This window comes from Rana temporaria, chromosome 2 (genome assembly GCF_905171775.1).
Source record: "Rana temporaria chromosome 2, aRanTem1.1, whole genome shotgun sequence".
NCBI lineage: Eukaryota > Metazoa > Chordata > Amphibia > Anura > Ranidae > Rana > Rana temporaria.
The window spans coordinates 1,906,269-1,932,333 of record NC_053490.1 but is presented as its reverse complement, the minus strand read 5'-3'; the positions used below and the strand labels follow the sequence as shown (position 1 = coordinate 1,932,333).

Genomic DNA, 26,065 nt, shown 5'->3' with positions numbered 1-26,065 from the left:
TGTGTTTAACGTGAAAAGAGACGTTCCATGAGACCACTCCTGACTGCTCTTCCCTCAGTAGACCGGGTAGAGTTTCTTGGGGGGGGGGATTGTGTGGTTCGGGGGTCAGGTCATCACGTATGTCAATCTCTAGGCCCTTTCTCATGGCGAAGTTGTGCAGAATACAACATGCCCCGATGATCTGGCACACAAAGTTTGGGGAATACAACAGGGTACCCCCAGACTTATCCAGGCATCTGAAACGTGACTTCAGGATGCCAAATGTGCGCTCCACCACTCCACGGGTACGTGCGTGTGCTTCGTTATATTTTTCCTCTCCTGGGGTTTGGGGGTTCCGGAATGGGGTCATGAGATGGGGTCCCAGTGCATATACCGCGTCACCTGGAAGGGAAAAGACAGGAGGATGTTAGTCATGCATGTGCCCCTCGTGATGTGTGCATCATGGGGGGGGACAGTCATACCTGACACCCATGTCACTCACCAACCAGCCAGCTGTCCCCATACATGTTCTGGTCAAATACGGTGGGGATGCTGCTCTGACGGTATATAAAGCTGTCATGGCAGGACCTGGGGTGTTTGGCACGGACGTGTCATATGAGGCCATGGGCATCCACTATGACCTGGACATTGATGGAATGCCAATGCTTCCAATTACAGTATATGTGCTCGGTCTCACGGGGGGGCTGTAGTGCCACATGGGTACAATCAATGGCCCCCACGGTGCATGGGAATCTTGCAATCTGATAGAAATCTGTCACTGCCCTCTGCCGCAGGTCCTCCTGGGTGGGTTTGATGAATTGATTCGCCATGCGTCTCAGGATTGCAGGAATAACCTGGTGAACACATCTGCTCATGGAGGATTGTGACATCCCAGCCACCATTCCATCTGTGCGCTGAAAAGAGCCAGTGGCCAGGAAATGCTGGGTTGCCACTACCTTGACCAGTGGCTCCACTGCATGTCCACGATGTGTCTGGCTGGTGATGTCATCATGCAGGGGTGTGGCTAATTCCAGGATGACTTCAGGGCTGAATCTAAACATGCGATACACCTCTGAATCCCCCATGGCAAAGATGTTCCTGCGCACTCGGTATATCCTCTCCTGTGCCCTCCTTTGAGTCGGTTCACTCAGTAGTATTGCTAGAACCATAGCTGCCCCTGGCATGTTGGCACACAGATGTGAGGTCCAGAAAATGTGGGTGCTCTGCTTGCTCAGCTCATCCGTAACGGTGCTGCTGTAGTTGCTCTCCAGCTGACCTGTTGCCAAGTTGCCCCTGCTTTTATGAGGAGCAATTTTGCCCTGGCCAAACAGCTTGCGCGCTTGGTGTGCAAACTGCGCCTCACACACGCAGGTTTTTGAATCAGCGTTAGTTCCTCATTTGCATATTTGCTGAGGGAAAACAATGAGAGAGCGCAAGTTGCACCCTGCGCAAAAATGCACATTACATGCGCCGGGGCAGAGAAACCACGTCCGTGGAAACATGCCTAATTTCAGGCTTAGCTTGTTTTGTGGGTCATCCGCATATTTGCCTGGGCGCAAATCAGTACTTGCGCGGCGCATATTGCGATTGCGCCCGCGCAAGTCGTACCTGAATCCGGGCCCAAGTTTTCGGTCATGTTGGACTTTAACCACTTAAGCCCCGGACCAATATGCTGCCTAAAGACCCAAGGTGTTTCTACAGTTTGGGACTGCGTCGCTTTAACAGACAATTGCGCGGTCGTGCGACGTGGCTCCCAAATAAAATTGGCATCCTTTTTTCCCCACAAATAGAGCTTTTTTTTGGTGGTATTTGATCACATCTGCGGTTTTTAGTTTTTGCGCTATAAACAAAAATAGAACGTCAATTTTGAAAAAAATGCAATATTTTTTACTTTTTGCTATAATAAATATCCCCCAAAAACATATATATTTTTTTTTCCCTCAGTTTAGGCCGATACGTATTCTTCTACCTATTTTTAGTAAAAAAAATCGCAATAATCGTTTATCGGTTGGTTTGCGCAAAATGTATAGCGTTTACAAAATAGGGGATAGTTTTATTGCATTTTTATTTTTTTACTACTAATGGCGGCGATCAGCGATTTTTTCGTGACTGCGAAATTATGGCGGACATTTCGACACATTTTTGGGACCATTGTCATTTTCACAGCAAAAAATGCATTGTTTATTGTGAAAATGACAGTTGCAGTTTGGGAGTTAACCACAGGGGGCGCTGTAGGAGTTAGGGTTCACTTTGTGTGTGTTTACTACTGTAGGGGGGTGTGGCTGTAGGTGTGATGTCATCGATCGTGTCTCCCCTATAAAGTGGATGAAACGATCGATACGCCGCCACAGTGAAGCACGGGGAAGCCGTGTTTACACACGGCTCTCCCTGTTCTTCAGCTCCGGGGACCGATCGCCGCACTCGAGCGGCGATCGGGTCCCCGGGACCCGCGGTCCCGGTGCTTCGGACCGGGTCGCGGGCGCGTGCCCGCGACCCACCGCTGGATACAAGTACAGGACGTATATATACGTTGATGTGCCCAGCCGTGCCATTCTGCCGACGTATATGTGCAGGAGGCGGTCCTTAAGTGGTTAATACAACAAAGTCACATGGGAAATGAGCCATATGGATGTCCTAATTGACTGAAAGCCTTTATCACAATTCACTGGAGGATTCACACAGGACACAAGACATATCCTTGTTCTAAAAGTCATAAGTGTTTTGGATCCTCTTCATCATTGATCCATCCTCAAAGGACAACAGGAGAGAAGTCATTTCAGTGTTCTGGAAGTGACAATGGCTTTACAGTAAAGTCCAACCCATGTAAACATAAGAGAAGTCATTTCAGAAGATATTTCTTGTTTGGAATGTGATAAAGATTTACAATGGAGGCAAAACGTATCTCACACCAGAAGGTTCACACTGGAGAGAAGCCATATCAGTGTTCTGAATGTGGCAACGTTTTTGCATCTAAGGCCCCGTACACACGACCAAACATGTCTGCTGAAACTGGTCTGTGGACCAGTTTCAGCAGACATGTTCGGTCGTGTGTAGGCCCGAGCGTGCAGGATTCCAGCAAACATTTGCCCGCCGGGCCTTTTCCCAGCGGGCAAATATTCCTGGACTTGTTTTAAAACAGTCCGCTGGAATCCTGCCCGCTCGGACATGTACGGTCGTCTGTACAGACCTACCGTACATTTCCGAGCGCCCGCCGTCCCTCGCATGCGTCGAATGACTTTGACGCATGCGTGGAAGCATTTAAGTGGCAGGCCCGCCCACGTCGCCGAGTCATCGCTGCGTCATCGTCGCGGCCACGCCCCGCGTATTGTTTACGCGCGGACTTCTGTACGATGGTTAGTACAGCCATCGTACAGAAGTCCCCGGCCAGACATGTACGGTGAAAACGGTCCGGCGGGCCGGTTTCATCGTACATGTTTGGTCGTGTGTACTCGGCCTAAGTCACATCTTATCAGACACCAGAGGATTCACACTGGAGAGAAGCCATATCCATGTTCTGAATGTGGCAAAGCTTTTACAGAGAGGGAACACCTTATCAGACACCAGAGCATTCACACTGGAGAGAAGCCATATCCATGTTCTGAATGTGGCAAAGCTTTTAAAACTAAGATAGAGCTTATCATGCACCAGAGGGTTCACACTGGAGAGAAGCCATATCATTGTTCTGAATGTGGCAAAGCTTTTAAAACTAAAAGAGACCTTATCATACACAAGAAGGTTCACACTGGAGAGAATCCATATCCATGTTCTGAATGTGACAAAGCTTTTAAAACTAAAGGAGAGCTTGTCATACACCAGAGAGTTCACACTGGAGAGAAGCCGTATCATTGTTCTGAATGTGGCAAATGTTTTAAAACAATGCATTATCTTATTGTACACACAAGGATTCATACGGGAGAGAAGCCATATCCATGTTCTGAATGTGGCAAAGCTTTTACAACTAAAACATATCTTACCATACACCAGAGGGTTCACACTGGAGAGAAGCCATATCATTGTTCTGAATGTGGGAAACGTTTTATAACAATGCATTATCTTATTGTACACACAATGATTCATATGGGAGAGAAGAAATACCAGTGTTCTGAACGTGGCAAAGCTTTTACAGTGAAGTCAGTCCTTATCAGACACCAGAAGATTCACACTGGAGAGAAGCCATTTTAATGTTCTAAATGTGACAGCTTTAGTCCGCCATTAACTGTAAATCTATCACCAGAGGTTTCACAAGCTTCAGCTGCATATAGGAAACTGTGGAAGAAGGGGGGATAATTAACGAGTTGCCGGTGTCCCATTAGTTTCACAGACCCAATGTCCTCCCACAAGGTAGGAAACAAGTGAAAAGATAGAAAAGGACGCAATAGCGTGATACCGTAGGTATAACAGATTTATTAAAAACAGTAGTGTACTTACACTTAGGCAGTTTCAAAACAGCGTGTAAAAAGTAAAAAGCCGGCCGGCTTGAGGAGCCCTCCTCCTAGGCGTGGTGACGTCACTGACGCTGCCTCCAGACGCGTTTCGTCCTATTGGACGTTCTCAATGGGGGTAGGGCTAGCAACAGTGAGGCACCATATATAGCGGCCACTCAATTCAAAGGGTGGTCCATAGAAACAGACCCCGCCATCTTTATTGAGGGAAAAACTTGCCCATACAACCGCGCATGGCTAGCGCGGCCAGGGAAAAGAGTACAAGGCATTCACCATCGTTTTTATAACGAGGATGGAGCTTCGTTCTCTATAGATTGATAACAAAAATATAAAACAGTGTAGTGCTTGTACATAAAATCCTAAAACAAACAGGAGAACCGAGGGAAAATCTATATGTCCGGCACAGGACAGAGATCCCCTTGGCTCTTGTGGATTAAGTTAAAATCTCTTTTTATAAGAGGTAAAGTCATTCATAACATTACAAGGCTAAGAGGAATCAAAGCCTCCAACCTAACAAAAGGATTTTTTGGGATCTATCCAACATATCCAAAAAAGAGGTTATTAGACTCCTATATATTATTTAATAAAGTGCTAATCAATAATTAATTATTTAATCTTATTGACTGAGTGGTATAAGGCTTTATAGTGTGCTAAAAGCCAATAAAGGAAGGAAAATAAAACAAACAGGTCACAGGGTCCATTATAGTACACACCCTGTGATTGGTGCAATCAATGGATCCCTAATGACTCTTAGATTTAAATTTTAACGTAAATATAACGTAAATAAAATTATTCTTTTTTCAGTGTTTATTCTATTTAATTTAATTATGTAAAAGTGAATAGATGTGTTCAGTGTGAAAATAATCTTATACATATCCTTATAGGATTTTTATAAAGAACTTTTTATGAAGATTGAACTATAGCCTCAAAATATTTCACAAAAAATATTTCACATAAAATATTTCACATAAAATGAATTCAGTCATATTGAGCACTTTTTTGGCCTTTTTGGCCCTTCCCCCTTGGGTTTTTCGATAAACCTGGGGGTGAACTTAATATATATGTATAAGATTATTTTCACACTGAACACATCTATTCACTTTTACATAATTAAATTAAATAGAATAAACACTGAAAAAAGAATAATTTTATTTACGTTATATTTACGTTAAAATTTAAATCTAAGAGTCATTAGGGATCCATTGATTGCACCAATCACAGGGTGTGTACTATAATGGACCCTGTGACCTGTTTGTTTTATTTTCCTTCCTTTATTGGCTTTTAGCACACTATAAAGCCTTATACCACTCAGTCAATAAGATTAAATAATTAATTATTGATTAGCACTTTATTAAATAATATATAGGAGTCTAATAACCTCTTTTTTGGATATGTTGGATAGATCCCAAAAAATCCGTTTGTTAGGTTGGAGGCTTTGATTCCTCTTAGCCTTGTAATGTTATGAATGACTTTACCTCTTATAAAAAGAGATTTTAACTTAATCCACAAGATGGCCACACTGAGCCAAGGGGATCTCTGTCCTGTGCCGGACATATAGATTTTCCCTCGGTTCTCCTGTTTGTTTTAGGATTTTATGTACAAGCACTACACAGTTTTATATTTTTGTTATCAATCTATAGAGAACGAAGCTCCATCCTCGTTATAAAAACGATGGTGAATGCCTTGTACTCTTTTCCCTGGCCGCGCTAGCCATGCGCGGTTGTATGGGCAAGTTTTTCCCTCAATAAAGATGGCGGGGTCTGTTTCTATGGACCACCCTTTGCATTGAGTGGCCGCTATATATGGTGCCTCACTGTTGCTAGCCCTACCCCCATTGAGAACGTCCAATAGGACGAAACGCGTCTGGAGGCAGCGTCAGTGACGTCACCATGCCTAGGAGGAGGGCTCCTCAAGCCGGCCGGCTTTTTACTTTTTACACGCTGTTTTGAAACTGCCTAAGTGTAAGTACACTACTGTTTTTAATAAATCTGTTATACCTACGGTATCACGCTATTGCGTCCTTTTCTGTCTTCCTGCCTGCATGTGAACCGGATTGGGTTACGATTGTCGTTTTACTGACGGGTTGTGTTTGCATCCCAAACTGCAAACACTCATCACTTTCCATACCAAGGCTGCTATTTGACTGGGAATCTTGGAGCATCTTAGCCCAGGGGATTCAAAGGCCGTGGCTGGGTTATAGCCAATTGCACTAAAGGCTTGCCATCTGGTAAGCTGATATACATCTCTGGTGGTGGGATTACACAGATTGTATGCATGTCACCAGGTGCATTGAAAATTGGACAAGCTAATGTTTCTACATGCAAATCAGCCTCTGATCAATATACTGATTCTGTTTTTGCTGGATGATTAGTTGAAAATCCACTACCATTTATATCATCTGTGGACTGTCTAAATGTTACATAGATATTTGTTTTGACATTTTGGCGCGGCTTTTTTATATTGTTTTATGCCATTTACGTATGGCGTTTTCAGGCATATAGTTATTCCATCAAATAGCTGGACTAGTAATGTTAAGTATGGCCGCCGTTCCCACGTCGAAATTTGAAAATTTTACATTGTTTGCGTAAGTCGTCCGTGAATAGGGCTGGACGTAATTTACGTCCACGTCAAAACCAATACGTCCTTGCGGCGTACTTTGGAGCAATGCACACTGGGATATTCCACGGACGGCGCATGCGTCGTTCGGGAAAAACGTCAATCACGTCGGGTCACAAGTTATTTACTTAAAAAACGCCCCCCTGTTCCACATTTGAATTAGGCGGGCTTATGCCGGCCTATTTACGCTACGCCGCCGCAACTTATGGAGCAAGTGCTTTGAGAATACAGCACTTGCCCGTCTAAGTTGCGGAGGCATAACGTAAATAGGATACATTACGCCCGCACAAAGATACGCCGATCTACGTGAATCAGGGCCAAAATATTTTGTACTTTTTGCTATAATAAAAACCCTGCACGAAAGTTATAGCATCTAGAAAATAGGGGAAAGATATATGGCGTTTTTATTTATAGATTTTTTTACTAGTAGTGGCGGTAGTCAGCAATTTTTTCTTTTTTATCGGGATTGCGACATTATGGTGGACACATCAGACACTTTTGACAAATTTTTGGGACCATTGTCATTTATACAGCGACCAGTACTATAAAAATGCACTGATTACTGTGTAAATGTCACTGGCAGGGGAGGGGGTGAAACACTAGGGGGTGATACAGGGGTTAACTGTGTATCCTAGGAAGTGATTAACTTGAGAAAAAAATGTCTGCACATCCAAAGTTTCCAAAAAGTGCCTTTAATTGCAGACGGTCAAAACACACCAGGGACACCAGGTGTTAGTCACGTTGACGCGTTTCACACATCTGATCTGTGCTTAATCATTAGGTATTATTATGGCACAGATCAGATGTGTGAAACGATAATATTGGTCTCTGTGACGTATTTGCCACAAGATCACCGTCCCGCCGCTCTCCCGCGCCCTCCGCCTCTTACCGGGGCCGTCGGTAGTGGCGGAGGCGATCGGGTCCTATCTGTGGCTGGGTATGGAATACGAGTGAGGGCAAGATGGCCCCCAGCCATCTCCATACCATAGCAGGACGGAAGCGACGTCAAAACATCACTTCCTCCCATACGTCTTAACGCCATTTTATTTTTGTCAATGACGAAAAACATTTTTTTACTGCATTTTAGTCTAAATATGAGATGTGATGTCTTTTTGACCCCGCTGATCTTATTTAAGAGGACCTGTCATGCTTTTTTCTATTACAAGGGCTGTTTACAACGCAGTGATGTCATTGACTACGACGAGCCGGCGCTCGTCACATTCAATGCTGTCGCCACCATCTTGCTACACCCCACACGAACCCTGTATGCTACCGCGCATGCGTCAAAGTCTTATCGAGCATGCGCGGGTTTACCTCCAAAAGGTAAGCATGCAGACAATCGGTTTTCTCAGCAGGAAACACTCCGCCGGGAATGCCGACGGGAAAATAGAGAGCAGGTTCTCCATTTTTCCCGGGCAGTTTTCCTGTCGGGGAAACTGCGAGGAAGCATACACACAGCCGGGATTCCCGGCCAAATGCTCTCCTGGCAGTTTTCCAGTTGTGTGTACGAGGCTTGTAACTCAAAACATGCCAACTGTACAATTTTTTTCAACGTCGCCTATGATGATTTTTAAGGGTAAATGTTTGACTCCGTTCCACGAGTGGAGCGCAATTTTGAAGCGTGACATGTTGGGTATCATTTTTTTCGGCATAACATTATCTTTCACTAAATAAAAAAAAATTGGGCTAACTTTACTGTTGTCTTGTTTTTTTTTTAATAAAAAAAGTGATTTTTTTCCCAAAAAGTGCGCTTGTAAGACCGCTGTTCAAATACGGTGCAACAAAAAGTAATGCAATGACCGCCATTTTATTGTCTAGCGTGTTAGAAAAAAACTGTTCAATGTTTGGGGGTTTTCTAGCAAGAAACTTGTTTTTAACTTGTAAACACTGAGTCTGAAAAACAGACCCGGGGCTTAAGTGGTTAATAAAGGAATTGTCAAAATCTGTTTCTGTTTTTATTACTTTTTTTGGGGTGAGTGGGTGGAGTTACTATTTGCCCCATACTCATTCACATAGGGAGAGGCGGGATCTGGGGGCCTCTTCTTAAAGGGAGCTTCCAGATTCTGATAAGCCCCCCTGCGTGCAGATCCCACAAAAACAGCCCAGGGTTGTGGGGAAGAGACTCTTGTCCCCATTAACATGGGGACAAGGTGCTTTGGGGTGGGGGGGGGGGGCAGAGCAACCCCATGTTGCGGGCATGTGGCCTGGTATGGTTCAGGAGGGGGGCGCTTACTTACCTCCCCCCTCATTTCATGATCTTCCATGCTCGGGTAAGGGTATGGCATGGATTGGGGGGATCCCCACATTGTTTTTTTTAACTGTAAATGTTTTTTTATTCAGCTGTTAGCGGGGAAGCCCGTTGACAGCTGATGACTCATTGGTTGTTAGGGGTGCCACGGCCGGCTTCCTAGCCCCGCTCCTTAACAAGCAGCTTTTACTGCTCAGTGATTGGGCTGTGTAGTGCATTGAAGGGTGTTCAGTGGGGCAAACACTCTGCAAATTTGAACATCGAACAGCCAATGTTTGGCCAGAACTCAGTAAACTTAGTAAACATGCTTGTTTTATCCTCTTCCTTTCCAATCTTTACTAAAATTATGATGTTCAAACAGAAAGGTGCAGCGCTCTGAACAGGGGAATACCAGCAGGCAGGGCGGAGTCCACAGGTGGGTGCTCAGGCTACGGTGTCCTCCAAACACCCAAATAGGTAGACAAAATAGCCGGAAACTCTGATCCATGAGAAAAAATGTATTATTGCCACATAGGACAACAAAAAACTGACGCGTTTCAGCTGGAGAGCCTTGGTCACTATAGTAAAATAATTTCCAAGCAGTAGTTCTCTCTTTCTGGGTGGATGTCGTACGAGTGATCAGTGCACCGGCCCGCTACTGGTACCATGTGATCGCTGTGACCAATCAAAACGGATCACATGACTATTGTACACAATTCACATGACAATTGCTTCCATTCATTGGGGCAGATCCACAAAAGTATTACGCCGGCGTATCTCTTGATATGCCGCGTAATTTCAAATTTTGCGCGTCATATCTTTGTTTTGTATCGACGGCATCTCGGCTAGATCCGACAGGCGTACGTCTTAGTACGCCATCGGATCTTAGATGCAATTTTTCGGCGGCCGCTAGGTGGCGTTTCCGTTTGAATTTCGCGTCCAGTATGCAAATTAGCTAGTTACGGCGATCCACGAACGTACGTCCGTCCGTCGCATTTTTTTTACGTCGTTTGCGTTCGGCTTTTTCCGGCGTATAGTTAAAGCTGCTATATGGTGGCGTACTCAATGTTAAGTATGGCTGGCGTTCCCGTCTCGCATTTTGATTTTTTTACGTTGTTTGCGTAAGTCGTTCGCGAATAGGGATTTGTGTAGAATGACGTCACCGTTGTGAGCATTGGCTTGTTCCGGTTTAATTTCGAGCATGCGCACTGGGATACCCCCACGGACAACACATGCGCAGTTTAAAAAAAACGTCGTTTACGTCGGGTCACGATGTATTTACATAAAACACGCCCCCATTACATCCATTTGAATCCCGCGTCCTTACGCCGCCAAAGATACACTATGCCGTCGTAACTTACGGCGCAATTTCTTTGAGGATTCGAAAAAAAAGTTACGGTGGCGTAGTGTATCTTAGATACGCTGCGCCCGGCGGAATCTTACGCGAAGGTACGTGGATCTGCCCCGTTGTGTTTACTCTGTGATTGGTTACAGTGATCACATGGTGCAGACAGGGCCAATCAAAGCCCATCTGCACCATGTGATTATCTGTGGCCAATCACAGCTAATCACAATGGTACACACTGAATGAATGGACTTCACTGGCTGCTTATAACAGCGATTTAAAAAAGCATGTAAAAAAAATCTGATTGCCTTTCCGGAGTAGTATGCCGCGGACACACGACCGTTTTTAATGTCATGGGAAAAAAAAAACGTTTTTCTCAACGTGATTCTTGTCAAGCCTGCCTTGCATACACACGATCGCCAAAAAAAAATGCTCAACACGTACGGCGGCACTATAAAGGGGAAGTGCAATTCGAATGGCGCCACCCTTTGGGCTTGATTATGCAAATTTCCCTTCTCATAACTTGCTTCTGAGCATGCACGTTTTTTTCCCCGTCGTTAAAGCCTACACATGACCGTTTTTCACGACATGAAAATGCTCTGGAGCCCACACACGATCATTTTTAATGGCCAATGTTAAAAATTGCATTTTTCTCACAATGGTTGTGTGTACGCGGTGTAACGGACACAGGCATGCTGCCGAGACAGTTATAATCTTCGTGCATGGGGACTACAAGGAACTGCATGGCTTGTCACAAGTGAAGGTACCAGATTGTATTCTGAGCTCAAAGGGTTAACTGGACAAGTCTCTTTCATTGCTGGAATGCTAATGTACTCTTCGCATAGATAATGAACTCTTCTTTTGTGTGCAGGTAAACAGCCCCCTGTGAGGTGTATGCTGATGGGGATTATGTGTGAGTGATAATTGTTTTAAAGGTTAATTGAATTCTATGTGCCTGGCCAGGAAATGTTAAGTGGGGTGAGGTGCCGAAGAGTCTAGAAACTGGCCAAGTGATTAATTCAAGGAGATGTCATTGTTTCAGGGGGTCTGTGTTGAAGCCCCCTACTGGGAAAAGGGGAGGGCGGAAACTGTCATTGTTCTTGTAACAGTTGTAACCAGATATAAGCAGGTGAAATATGCCAAATAAAGTCAGTCTGCTTGACCCTCCAAACGTAGCACGTCTCGTTTCTTGGAAGGGCGTTCCATGGGATATACCGGCGGTACCTGCATATCGCAGCTTGCCAGGGAAAAGGACGTCTCCAACGGCCGATACCCCTCACTACCAGTGGGTAGCCGTTACATTGGTTGGTAGCAGTGGGATGGTCCTTTTATCCAAAGAGCAAGTGCTGAATGGAGTCGCAGTACGCCAGGCTGAAAAGATCCACACTGAAAGATCTATTGGAGATTCGTGGTAGGAGCGCCAGCAACAGACCACGGAGGGAGCTGATAGCTGACCTGCTGGAGCTGGACGAAATGGATGGATCCATGGAAGGAACGGAGCCCCTTGCACCGGTTAGCAAAGAAGATGTAATTACTGGGATTGTACAGCGGAGATTATCCTTGTATCCAGAAACGTCCGTGGAACTAATCAACCAGCTGTTCCGGGAAGCAAGGGAAGAAATACAAACGAAGAGGGGACAAGAACTGGAACTGGTAAGAGCGAGACAGCCCATTACACCTGCAGTTCCTACCCCCCCACCTGCTGCTACAGGAAAGAAAATACCGTTCACTGCATTCAAAGCTTTTGTAGAAAGTGAGGAGGAAATCGATGGATATTTGGCGGACTTTGAGAGGCAGTGCTCACTACACCAGGTCCCACCAGACCAATGGGTCACTATTTTGTCGGGGAAATTGTCGGGCAAAGCCAATGAAGCCTTTCGGGCTCTCACTCCAGAGGATATTTTACAATACCAGCAAGTTAAAAAGGCGCTGCTAACCCGATATGCCGTAACGCCAGAAGCCTACCGCCAGCGCTTCCGGGAGTCCAAGAAGATGGCTGTGGACTCCCACATGGAATGGGCCAACCAGTTACAAAGGGTGGCATCGCTTTGGGTCCAAGGGTGCAAGGCCAACACCGGGGAGGAAGTATTGCAGCTGTTCCTAATGGAACATTTCTTCCAAGACCTGGCCGCAGACATACAAGACTGGGTACGAGATCGCCGGCCCGCTAACTTAAACGAGGCGGCTCGGCTAGCAGATGAGTACACGGAAACAAGGAAAGTAAGCCAGGGTACTACACGGCTGGCTCATAAGGTAGAACCGCGTACTCCAACCGTCACCCCACGCCCAGAGTTTCGGGCTCCAGTCCCACCACGTCCTCAGGGGCCTAGCAACTACCCCCGGGATTCGCCTAGGGTGACGTGCCATCACTGCAGCGACACGGGACATATTGCTCGTTATTGCCCTTTGAGAGCTACAAATAACAATTGGAGACGCACAGAACCTAACACAGAGGTCACTCCATCACGTCCCTCTGCGGCCCACTGCCTGGAGACCGAGGGGGGCCCTGAGGAATGTCTGGGAATTTGGTATGAGGCAGACCCAATACAAGCGGCCTCTCCGGATAACCGTCAGCATCACCGTCAGGAGGTACGAGTGAATGGACAAGTAGCACAAGGCTTAAGAGATTCCGGGACTACTATCACTCTGATTCAAAAACATCTGGTAAAGCCAGAGAACGTGTCCACTCGCACAGTTGCCGTCCGGGTCGCAGGGGGTGCTGTATTTCACGTACCCACCACCCGGGTGCACTTAGACTGGGGAGCCGGGTCAGGAAAGACCACAGTTGGTATCATGGACAACCTACCTGCCGAGGTGGTGCTGGGCAACGACATTGGCCCTCTGACTTCGGCTTATTTACCTACACCTGCTGCTGCTTGTCCCGTGACCACCCGCGTTGCTGGAATCAACCCGCTTGCTGCTGAGAACCGGGTAAGACTACCTTCCCCGACCTGTACTGTAGATCCGGCACAATATCACAGTCTAAAATGGGAATGTGACAAGTTGGCCAGTGAGAAATCAGAGATGCAACGACACTATGTCACGTATTATGAGATGTCCCGTGGCTTGAACATTGAAATGCACAAACAGGCGGAAATTGTCAAAAGATTAAATGGGATTTGCATCCAGGTGGTGCCGTATCTGTCCCAAGAGCATCAGCAACAGGTTTTGGGAGCCATTGAGAGAGCAAAGCAAGTGACTGTTCCAGAATTGAATTCTATTCTTCACCGTCACCATCAGCTACCGACATGGTAAGCCAATGGGAAGGCCGACGGACTGTCCAGGCAAACGGAACTTTTACCCTAACAGCAGACCGGACATCCCCAAGTTGATCCGAAAAGGATCAATCCGGGTCTGCCGGAGTGTTCCACAAAGGGGGAGTAGTGTAACGGACACAGGCATGCTGCCGAGACAGTTATAATCTTCGTGCAGGGGGACTACAAGGAACTGCATGGCTTGTCACAAGTGAAGGTACCAGATTGTATTCTGAGCTCAAAGGGTTAACTGGACAAGTCTCTTTCATTGCTGGAATGCTAATGTACTCTTCGCATAGATAATGAACTCTTCTTTTGTGTGCAGGTAAACAGCCCCCTGTGAGGTGTATGCTGATGGGGATTATGTGTGAGTGATAATTGTTTTAAAGGTTAATTGAATTCTATGTGCCTGGCCAGGAAATGTTAAGTGGGGTGAGGTGCCGAAGAGTCTAGAAACTGGCCAAGTGATTAATTCAAGGAGATGTCATTGTTTCAGGGGGTCTGTGTTGAAGCCCCCTACTGGGAAAAGGGGAGGGCGGAAACTGTCATTGTTCTTGTAACAGTTGTAACCAGATATAAGCAGGTGAAATATGCCAAATAAAGTCAGTCTGCTTGACCCTCCAAACGTAGCACGTCTCGTTTCTTGGAAGGGCGTTCCATGGGATATACCGGCGGTACCTGCATATCGCAGCTTGCCAGGGAAAAGGACGTCTCCAACGGCCGATACCCCTCACTACCAGTGGGTAGCCGTTACACGCGGCAGTACAGTTTTACTATGGTACCATCGTATTGCTCTGGTTACAATATATAAAAAATTTATATATATGAATATATTTTACATACTGTCACCAATCAGTGTCCATGATTGCGGCCACACCAGTTATATGATGATGCTGTACTACACAGGTGACAGAATGTTAAAAATAAATTGTGGGGGGGGGGGCGTGGCCTGGAGCGACATGGGATAGGACGCTAGTCTGCTGAGCTCCGCCGGCCGTTTATCCTTTCCGCTCTATCCTGCACTCCTACCCGAGACTTTCCTCACTAAAACCTCACAGCAGACCCCGGACACCTCGGTTACCATGGCCCCACCGAAAACGAGCAAATCGGCAGGTCCGAAAATCGACCAATATCTCCGTCAGGAGAAGGACCCCCCAGCGCAAGATGGCGGTGCCACGAGGACGGAGGAGGCCACAGTCAGCGCAGACATCGCAAAGGTACTGGTAGCTATCACCTCCTGCCAAGAAGCCGTGGCGGCCTGCCAGACCACCCTCACGGCGAAGATAGAGGAGGTAAAAGTGGACATTTCACTGGTACGTCAGGATATGCAGAGGCTGAGAGAGAGGGTGTCTGAGGCGGAGGTGAGACTTGGCGCCGTGGAGGATTCCCTCCCCCCCATCCAGCAATCCTCTGAAGCCATGCAGCTACAGATTAACCAGCTCCTTGAGAAGCAAGACTACCTCGAGAACAGAAGCCGTAGGTGTAACTTAAGGTTCGTCGGCCTCCCGGAGGGGGTGGAGGGGAGAGACCCTCAGGACTTTCTGGAGAAGCTGCTCAGGGACGCCTATGGCAGAGAGGCCTTCTCCCCCATGTTCGCTGTGGAACGAGCGCACCGCATGCCAGGCAGACAGCCACCACCCGGAGCTCCCCCCCGCACGCTCATCGCAAAGTTCCTAAATTATAGGGACAGGGACGCCATCCTCCGGTTGAGCAGGGAGAGGGGTAATATCCCCTTCGACAACAAGATGGTGGCTGCGTTCCCGGACTTCTCGGCTGAGGTCCAGCGCAGGAGGAAGACTTTCATGGAAGCCAAGCGACGATTGCGAGTCAAGCATATTAAATACGCCATGCTGTTCCCGGCCCGTCTTCGCGTGGAAGGAGAGGATCGTGCACACTTCTTCGAGGATCCAGAAGAGGTGCTGACCTGGTTGGAGCGGCAGGACAGACGCAGATAAGTACACAGCTTCCCCAGTCCCCCGCTGCACTACTTACAGTGGCGCCATGGCCCAGAAGTATCCTAATGGTTACCCCCGCAGGGATCTTACTACTCCCAGTTGTACTAATGTATGGGGGATCTCCCCCCTCACCCTTTCCCCTGCTGTTCCCCTGCGGGGTGCCAGGCTACAACACCTCCTACCCCCCTGGCTGCCTTCGGCCTGGGGCCCTTCCCCCCCCCCCTGTGGGATACAGAGGGGCCCGAACTGCATCCTGACATTGCTCACTTACGCCCGGGCCTCCCCTGACGGGCCGGGGGGGAAACAGGGGGGATGCCTACCTGAACAATTGCCTTGCACCCCCAGACACTGGTCTTTTGAGAATGTTGTCTGACTTACAGGAAAGTCTGCACGCTAAGCGGATTTACGTTTTCACTGTTTCTAAATCTTTTTTAAACTTTTTTTTCTTTTCTTTTGCCCTTTTTTTCCAATCTCCCTTCTCCGGCGGAGGGAGGCGCACTGCCTAGGGCACGCAATGGGAAGCGAGCCAGGTCCTACACCGTGCCCGAGCGCACAGCGGTATTCCGCCCCACTTGCAGCAACCCACCATCAATCCTGGGGAACTGCTGATGCGCGGTCCCACCCTTGGTGGCCTGGCCGGATACTATCCGGGACTGTGCTGGTAGTCTCCCAGTGGATATCCTGGCTAGTTAGAATGTTCATCTATACGATGCATTGGGTGCTGTTTTTGCCACGTTGGCAGTTGAGGGTTCAAGCCCGCACCAGTTGGGGAAAGTGCAGGGCAGGGTGGGGGGAGGGAGGGGTGTTAAGGTGCTGGGTTACTGATGTTTTTATTTTGATATGGGTTCTGTTTGAGCAAAATGCATATAGAAGATGTATTATCGTGTTATTGAGGATGTATGGAAGTGTACAAGATAGCGGTCAGGGGGAAATGTGGTATGTACCTAAAAATAGTCTGAATCCTGGAGTTCTCTACCTCCCCTGGTATGTCCCATGGCCACGTTGAAGCTGTTAACCTGGAATGTTCGCGGTCTAAGGGACCCGATTAAACGCTCTGCAGTATTTGCGCTACTCAAAAAACTAAGGGCGGATGTTGTGGTCCTTGTGGAGACACACGCGGAAGGCCTGGCCCTGCGGACGCTCAGGCGGCCGTGGGTGGGCTGGGGCTATCACTCAGTATACACCTCCCACTCCAGAGGAGTCTCTATACTAATTGCCAAGACGGCACACTTTGAACTCCAGGATTCAGTGATAGACCCACAGGGCAGGTATGTCTTTTTGAAAGCTAAATTACATGGGGATCCGGTCCTCCTTATGGCATTTTATGTCCCACCCCCGTTTCAGTCCACCGTAGTGGTCACCGGATTCGACTTTATGGCCCTGCACCCTGATACGCCGGCAATCTGGCTGGGTGACTTTAATACAGTACTAGATCCCTCCCTGGATAGGTTGGTCAAAGATCAGGCTGAACCCGCTAGGCCGCGTCCCACGAGATTCGCGAGGCTTCTCGCGGATTTTAACTTAGTAGATGTGTGGAGACATGGGCACCCCGCAGAGCGGGCATACACATGTTTCTCGGCCTCGCACCACTCAATGTCCCGCATAGACCTGGTCCTAGTGTCTAAAACGCTTCTCCCCAGGGTTAGAGAGACAGGATTTTCTCCCCGGTCCCTCTCCGACCACTGCCCATGCTGGACGAAATTATCGCTGCCCCGGACCCACCCACCGCCCACATGGCGGTTAAACCCGTTCTGGCTGACCCTGCTGCCGGAGGATGCGGATCTGGCCACGGAGTGGGAGCACTACTTTGCTGATAACACTGGATCCGCGTCCCCCCAGGCAGTTTGGGAGGCCTTCAAATTACATGCCCGCATGACACTCTCGGCCCGTATTAATTCCCTTAAGGCCACTTCTGCAGAGGCACTTGATAGGGCCATGGAACTCGTCACGGCGAAAGAAAGGGAATACTCTGCCAACCCGAGTACAGACCTAGCTGCGGAACTTCAGCTCTGCACTAGGGCGGCCGACCAACTACACTATGAGAAATCGAAGCGAAAGCTTTTCTTTCTCAAACAGAGGAATTATGAACATGGGGAGAGAGCAGGGAAGTTACTCGCCTACCTGGTACACTGCGAAGAAAGACCTCCGGTGGTGATCTCCCTGCGCTCACCAGACGGAAACCTGATAGCCGACCCGGAACAGGTGGCTAATATGTTTCACGACTTCTTCTCTTCCCTATACGACACGGTGGCCCCAGACTCTGACTCCCTGTCCGAGAACTTTCTTGCCGACCTACAGATCCCACGACTCACTACACAGCAGGCCCAAGCGCTCGAGGAGCCACTGACGGCAGAGGAGATATCCACTGCACTCGCTGGCCTTCCAAAATCTAAAGCCCCAGGGTCGGATGGCTTGCCAACCGAGTTCTACACCACTTATGCAGAAACACTGGTCCCTAGGCTCCTCGCCCTATACAAGTCTATCTTTGATAGCTCAGAACTCCCGCCTTCAATGAGGGAAGCCACCATAGTCTTGATCCCTAAGCCAGGCAAGGACCCCCATCAACCAGAGTCATACCGCCCCATCTCCCTTCTACAAGTGGACATTAAAATCTTGGCCAAAGTGCTCTCAGCCCGACTTAACGGCGTGATCCTTTCCCTAGTACACGCTGACCAAGCGGGCTTCATGCCCGGCCGGAATACCTCATTTAACCTCAGGAGGCTGTTCATCAACCTCCAGGCCAAACATGACAACCCAGGGGCCCGAATAGTCGTCGCCCTGGACACTGCCAAGGCGTTTGACTCAGTGGAATGGCGATACTTATGGACGTGCCTTGCCAAGTTAGGACTAGGACCTAAATTTATTCAGTGGGTGAAGCTCCTTTACCAGGCCCCAGGGGCCAGAGTACTGGCCAACGGGTGGCTCTCGGACTGTTTCCCACTGCGGCGTGGCACGAGACAGGGCTGCCCCCTGTCGCCGCTGCTGTATGCCCTGGCGGCGGAACCGTTGGCAATCGCCATACGATCGCACCCAGGTATAACGGGACTGCGGAGAGGGGAATTGGAGGAGAGAATAAGTACCTATGCGGACGACACACTTCTATACCTGGACGACTCCACGGACTCCCTCCCACTGGCTCTGTCCCTGATTGAGCGCTTCGGCGCTTTCTCGGGGCTCAGGATCAACTGGGACAAATCCCAAATACTCCCATTGGATAGCTACCCGGTGACCAGGGAAGGGGCTCTACTCCCTCTACAGAGAGTGGCTGCCATTAAGTATCTGGGGATTCGGACCACCAGAGATCCAGCAGACTACACCTCACTGAACGTCACACCATTGTATGACATGCTAAAATCTAGAACACAGGCCTGGACCAGACTCCCACTGGGAGTAACGGGCCGCATAAACCTAATTAAGATGGTCCTATTACCCAAGATTCTTTACATGGTGTGGCACTCACCGGTGTATCTTGTGCTCAGGTGTTTTAGGCTCATAGAAACTATCTTGAAGCCGTTTGTTTGGGGCTCCGCGAGACACAAACTCCCCTGGCATAGACTGAAAAACCCGACCGACCTGGCAGGACTGGCACTACCCGATTTCAATGCATACTATTTGGCTGCACAACTGTCACAACTGTTCCATGTAGACAAGGTGGACAGGATCAGGTTCCTGCGCCTCCTCTGTCCTGTATGGATCCAGCCGATAGGTGATCCCCTGGTGGCTATAGCGGGGGGGGCAAGGATAAGGGAGGGACGCCACTCCCTGCTGTATCACTACAGGAGGGTGTGGAGCATAGTGTCGGGTAGACTGAACATAGCACCCTTGCATGGCTACACCTCCATGTGGCGCAATTCAGCCCTACCGGAGTTCGAGCACATACAAGACACTGAGGTGTGGAGTGCCAGGGGAATCTTCTACCTGTCCCACATCACTAGGAGCGGAAAACTGAAACCCTTTACTGCGCTACAATCTGAGTATGATCTGCCAGATCATATGTTCCTCCGCTATGCCCAGATACGGCACGCCTTTCGGGCGCAATTCCCCCAGGATGATTTGACCCTTGCTGACAACCCCCTCATGGCAGCAGTCAGGTACCCAGACCCTAAAAAACTGATCACCCAATTCCACACCATGATCACGCTCCCGGGGCGACAGTGTCGGCTTATGCCCTGAAGTCCAGGTGGGAGGGGGAAGTGGGCCAGTTAGAGGATGATGAGTGGAGTGACGCCCTAGATGCATGTAAACTGGTATCCCCAAAACTGTCAGACCGCCTCACGCAAACCTACATCATAAACAGGGCTTACCTCACACCTCTTAGAATTTCCAAGTACAGAAGGGACTCCTCCGCTTTGTGCCCAATGTGCAATCGCGAAACAGGCACTTTTTTTCATTTACTATGGCAGTGTGCCAGGATCCAGACCTTCTGGGAGCAGGTGGTAAAATTCCTTCATGACAAAATGGGATCTCCCATTACTCTACAGCCCAAGCTGTGCCTCTTAGGCATTCTACCTGACACTGAAATAAGTAAATTCCTCAAAGTATTCCTCCATGAGACGCTTTTCATAGCTCGCAAAGTCATAGCGCGGGTCTGGATGCGTCCAGAACCCCCAGAGCTGTCCCACTGGCTGGCTGAGGTCAATAGTGTCCTACCTTACAAAAAACTAGTATACTCACATAGGGGCTGTGCGGCCAAATACGACAAAATCTGGGGAAAATGGCTAAATTCGTCTGCAACCTGCTCCCGGGAGGGTTAGAGGTGCCCAAAATATCACTGAGCCCATGAGGGGACATGGGGGGGCGGGAGGGCCGTGGATGGATGGACAACTGACCCTACTGCACTTTGTACACGTCACAAGATAAACAGATATGGATGTATTTTGTACCCTTTATTGCATGTTGGTCTGATATATATGCCCACACTCTGTTAATGATCACCCGCTGTGTATTATAAACGTGCGCGATTTGAGCGCCCTGTACGTTATTATTTTGCTCAATAAAAACTCTTTGATTCAAAAAAAAAAAAAAAAAAAAATAAATTGTGGGGGGAAAAAAATGGTGTCATTCAAAAAAAGAGCGATTTGGGGGATATTTGTACTGTCCTGGCATTTTAGGGACTCGAGTATCAGGACTGATCGATTTTCAGATACCTAAATAATATACACTGATTTTTGTTTTTCATCAAAGAAATGTAGCAAAATAAATTTTGGCCTGAATTTACGAAGAAAGATTATTTGCAAAATTTTAAAGCAGAAACGAACAAAACATGATTTTTTTTTTCAAAATTGTCTGTCTTTTTGAGCCTTTTTTCGTGTGACCAATGCTTCAAATGACTGACCGATCCTTCCTGTGATTGCAATCTCCTCCTGCAATCGATCAACCCTTCCTTCCATTGTTTGACCCTTTGATCTGTCTTTCCATCAACCAATCCTTCCTGCGAACGATCAACCCTTCCTTTGATCAAACAATTATTTGATCCTAATTTTAATTGATGCTTCATATGACTGACTGATCCTTCCTGTGATCTATTGACCGATCCTTCTTGTAATTGATCAAGCGATCCTTCCTTAATTTTATCATTCCTGTAATTGCCCGACAAATCCATCCTGTGATCAACTGTCCAATCCTTCCTACAAACCGACCGATCTTTCCTGTGAGCGATTGACTGATTCTTCCTTCCCTAGATTCTTCCTGCGACTCACGAACCAATCTTTTCTGTGATCGATCGGCCAGTGCCCTCTGTGATCAATCGAGTAAATCCATTCTGCAGCTGGGTGTGTACATGTGTGAGGGGGATGCAGCTGAGTGTTTACAGGTGTGAGGGGGGAGCCGAGTGTGCACAGGTGTGAGGGGGCAGCTGAGTGTGTACAGGTGTGAGGGGGCAGCTGAGTGTTTACAGGTGTGAGGGGGCTGCTGAGTGTGTACAGGTGTGAGCCGAGTGTGCACAGGTGTGAGGGGGCAGCTGAGTGTTTACAGGTGTGAGGGGGCAGCTGAGTGTGTACAGGTGTGAGGGGGGAGCTGAGTGTGCACAGGTGTGAGGGGGCAGCTGAGTGTGTACAGGTGTGAGGGGGCTGCTGAGTGTGTACAGATGTGAGGGGGAGGCAGCTGAGTGTGTACAGGTGTGAGGGGGGGCAACTGAGTGTGTACAGGTGTGAGGGGCAGCTTAGTGTGTACAGGTGTGAGGGGCAGCTTAGGGTGTACAGGTGTGAGGGGGCAGCTGAGTGTTTACAGGTGTGAGGGGGCTGCTGAGTGTGTACAGATGTGAGGGGGAGGCAGCCGAGTGTGTACAGGTGTGAGGGGGGAGGCAGTTGAATGTGTACAGGTGTGAGGGGGAGGCAGCTGAGTGTGTACAGGTGTGAGGAGGCTGCTGAGTGTGTACAGTTGTGAGGGGGAGCTGAGTGTGTACAGGTGTGAAGGGGAATGTGAGTGTGTACAGGTGTGAGGGGGCAGCTGAGTGTGTACAGGTGTGAGGGGTGGGCAGCTGAGTGTGTACAGGTGTGAAGGGGAATGTGAGTGTGTACAGGTGTGAGGGGGCAGCTGAGTGTCTACAGGTGTGTGTGAGGGGGCAGTTGATTGCGTATTGGTATGAGGGGGCTAAGTGTACATACAGGCATGATCAGTGAGGCTCTGCCCTGGGTGCCAAAAGCTCTAGGTACGTCCTTGTCTCCATACTCAGGGGGAGTAGAATAATGTGTTTTGGGGTGTAATTGTAAGTATCCCTGTGCCGTGTGAGAGAAATAACAACTGTGTTAGTTAAAATCTAATTGTATTTACTTTCTTCATTTTCCCCCCAAAAAAGTGCCAAAAGATTACAACTTCAAAATAAACTTGTTGTCAGATCTATTGCGGGTTAAAGAATATAGAAGGCCTATGCATGTCATATGTTTGTAAACACGAGAGAAGCCATTTTACTCTTTATGTTTTCTTCCTCTCTCTAAAGTTAAAACCAAGTTCACGACTAATGAATAGAAACTTGTTCTCTTGAATTAGCACACATTCTCCAGGCTATAAATGAGGCGTCTTTGTCAAATCGCCAGCTAATCCGATAAGACATGGGCTAGAAGGCTAAAGTTTATATTAGCCAGAAGAAGTATGTGATTCCAAGGTTTAAAACACACATTTTTTTTCCTTTTCATTATATGATTTTTTTTTTTTTTTTTAAATTGTATTTTTATTGGGTTTTACAAAAACACATAGTACAAAGCAGGATCATAGAGTACAAAAGAATGATAACATCAACATAATGATATCAAAGAGATTTCTCAAAAGAGAGCATAGAAACAAATGACAAATATACAGTGTCCAAATATGCAGATCACAATGGTAATCTGCACAAGAATATCAGAATAATGCAGAACAAACAACTCCAATGTAGAAATTAGCAACATAGGACAGAGAATAATGGTGAATATTAAGTGTCTTGTGGAAAATAAAATAAAAAATAGATAAAAATTAAAAGCTAAGGTGAGGCTAGTGGCACAGAAGTCCCGTATCTCGAGTGGTCCCAAGGCTCCCAAACCTTATCGAATTGTGGAATAGAATCATGGACAGACGCTGTTAAATACTCCATCCTCCGAATCTCAGTGACTAGGTGCAGAAATCTGGACCACGGAGGGGGAGCCGTGGATAACCAACACAGCGGTATAAGCCTCCTGGCCGCAAGTAATACATAGGCGGCCAAGCGGTTTACATTTTTGGTCAGGCCAGGGAACGGAAGTCCCAAGAGAAAATTTAAAGGGTCAAACGAAAGGGACAAATCTAATACCTCTTGTAACAACAGCCTCACCCTCAGCCAAAAGGGTTGGACCAGGGAACAATTCCAAAAGATATGGAATAAACTACCAGTAATGCTTCCACAACGCCAGCAAAGTGGTGAGACCGAGGGAGCGTACTTGTGGACAACATCAGGGGTCTTATACCAGAACATGAGGATTTTAATGGACGTTTCTCGATGAGTCACACATTTAGAAGACTTAAAAGTAGAGGACCAAATCTTGTCCCAAACCTGAACCGTAATGGGCTTACCCAATAAGTGTGACCATTTGCTCATGTAAAGGTGTGTGGTTTCAGAAATAGGATTCGACTCGTGGAGGATACGGTGGATAGAGGAGATTAAATGTAATTGATGAGGGCCCTGAGCACACAAAAACTCAAATGCTGTCGGTCTGTCGAGGGTCAAGGTGGGAGATTTGGATTGAAAGAAATGTCTAACTTGTAGATAGAAATAAAAAAGATGAGTCATTATATGATTAAGTGAATAATATTACATATAATTGTTTTATTTATTGTTATAATATTTTTTTTCTTTCATAATCTATCGTTTGGATATTCATAAAACCCATTAATGCATATATATATATTATTATAAGGGTTGAAAATATGGAACAGCTCAAAAATGCTAATGTCGCCCTCCTTTTAATATTTAGCACAGCTCAGCGCTTAAGGATGCACACTGAGATAATATGGTCACAGAACACTAGATAAATCAGATGGCGTGCGGGCGTGTGCACGTGAGGACGTGAGGTCGCGTCACGCTCCGGGGTGAGGAGTGAAGAGCTGTGGGAATAATGGGAGGAAGGACGGACCATAGCGAATGAAGGAGAGGAAATCCCCCATGCAGCACGCAGCATACCTCGCAGCACATTCCACCAACTGACCCCTATGGAACCGGAGGGACTGTCGCACAGAGAGCCGCAGATAGGGAGATAACTCCACGCCGCATCAAGGAGCGGAGTGCACGCGGGCAACTAAAACTTCACAGACGTGAGTATGTTGAGCCAGCTGACAGGCTGAGCGCAGATGGACTCCTAGCGCACCCCCTCTCCACGGACCTGGAATGAAAAAGGTACACTAGGTGTTTGACTAAGCTATGTTGAAGGGGGCTCAGAGGACCGGCTAGCTGTGTGTTGATTGAACTTACTGGGAAGGGAGACATATTAAATACAGTGGAAAAAAATCCCAAAAAGGTATGACATGCTGTTGGCTGCATAATGGGTTAAATGAGAGATTACCCTTATCACATGATTGAAATATGGTTGCTGGATGCATAAGGGAAATGATGTCTAACAAATATATGATCTGAAGTAAAATAATGTACACTAAAGTATGAACAGGAGGACACATAGAGGAGAAGCGGTGAAGTGAATTGGAGATTTGGAGAAAATCAACTGCCCCCCCCAGATTAAACAACTGAATAAACAGGTCAGACAATGATACACTAATGAATCAACTAATTAATCAACTAACTAACTAACTAATGAACTAACTGAAGGGGATTGTATATATCTCAAGTGGGAAAGCCTGGAAAATGGTTTAGGCAAATTTATACAAATATATGTACTTTGGCTCTCTGTCTGTGTCTCATCTCCCACCCCCCCCTCTTTTCTCTTTTGGGAACTCTGATCCCTCAAACATACGGCCTTAAAGGTGGACCTATTCCCCGATTCTCCTGGGACTGTGGCTGCCGTCTAAAGGACATTTATTAGTACTCCCTATATTAGGGAATTGCTGGAACTACCGGAGGTTTTTTGATTTAGGCCGTTTTTTCGCAGCCCCCTCTTTTTTATTTGGATTCCAGGGTGTAGAGAGGAAAGGAAAAGAAGGAAAAGTAAAAAAAATAAAATAAAAAAAAGAGAAAGGGGAAAATAGAAAAAAAAAAAAAAAAAAAAAAAGGGGGGAAAGAGGGGGAGAGGGGAGGGAGGAGGGAAAGGAGAGAGAAAAAACAGGAGGACTGAAGGGGGAGAAAACCGACAGTCACTCAGCCCCTCCCTCTTGGATACCCCAATTGTGAATGGTAGATAGACGAGGCCCATCAGAGCGCCCTTCTGCAAATGCAGACCCTGCCCGCACGGAGCCGGATCAAGTATTAATTAAAACTTTCTATAAATATATGAAAGAGAAGACGGAGGAGGAATAAATCCACTAGGATATCCTGCGGCTGTGCGGTACAGGATCAGCCAGGTATTCTAGGAAACCCCGTAGAAAACTCAGCTCAGACATACTGACTCCCCGGCAAAGCCGACCTCGGTGCCAGTTCGTTGGAAACAAGGGGTCAAACTGGGGAAGAGAATCAGAAGGAGGGGGATCAATATGAGCAGAATGACAAGTAGATCGACAAAGGGGGGACCCCCTACCACTCCAAGCAATACAACTGCAACAAGCTCAATAAGACCCTTCATGACCAGAGGAGAGAGTCCACGAGTTATCGGAGCCCAGATAACAACTAAGCAACAACCAGCAAATAAGGCAAA

At 47.4% G+C, this 26,065-nt stretch overlaps 1 protein-coding gene across 1 annotated transcript in view; it reads left to right on the top strand.

The window, feature by feature from the left end:
* Window positions 1–3,435: 3,435 nt before the first annotated feature.
* Window positions 3,436–26,065, top strand: part of LOC120928778 (zinc finger protein 268-like) — a gene marked incomplete at its 5' end in the record, with an annotated part of 84,552 nt that continues 61,922 nt past the window's right edge. Inside the window, one exon of the mRNA XM_040339768.1 lies at window positions 3,436–4,159. Coding sequence (XP_040195702.1) covers window positions 3,436–4,159 — 724 coding nt within the window. The remainder of the gene's footprint in view (window positions 4,160–26,065) is intronic.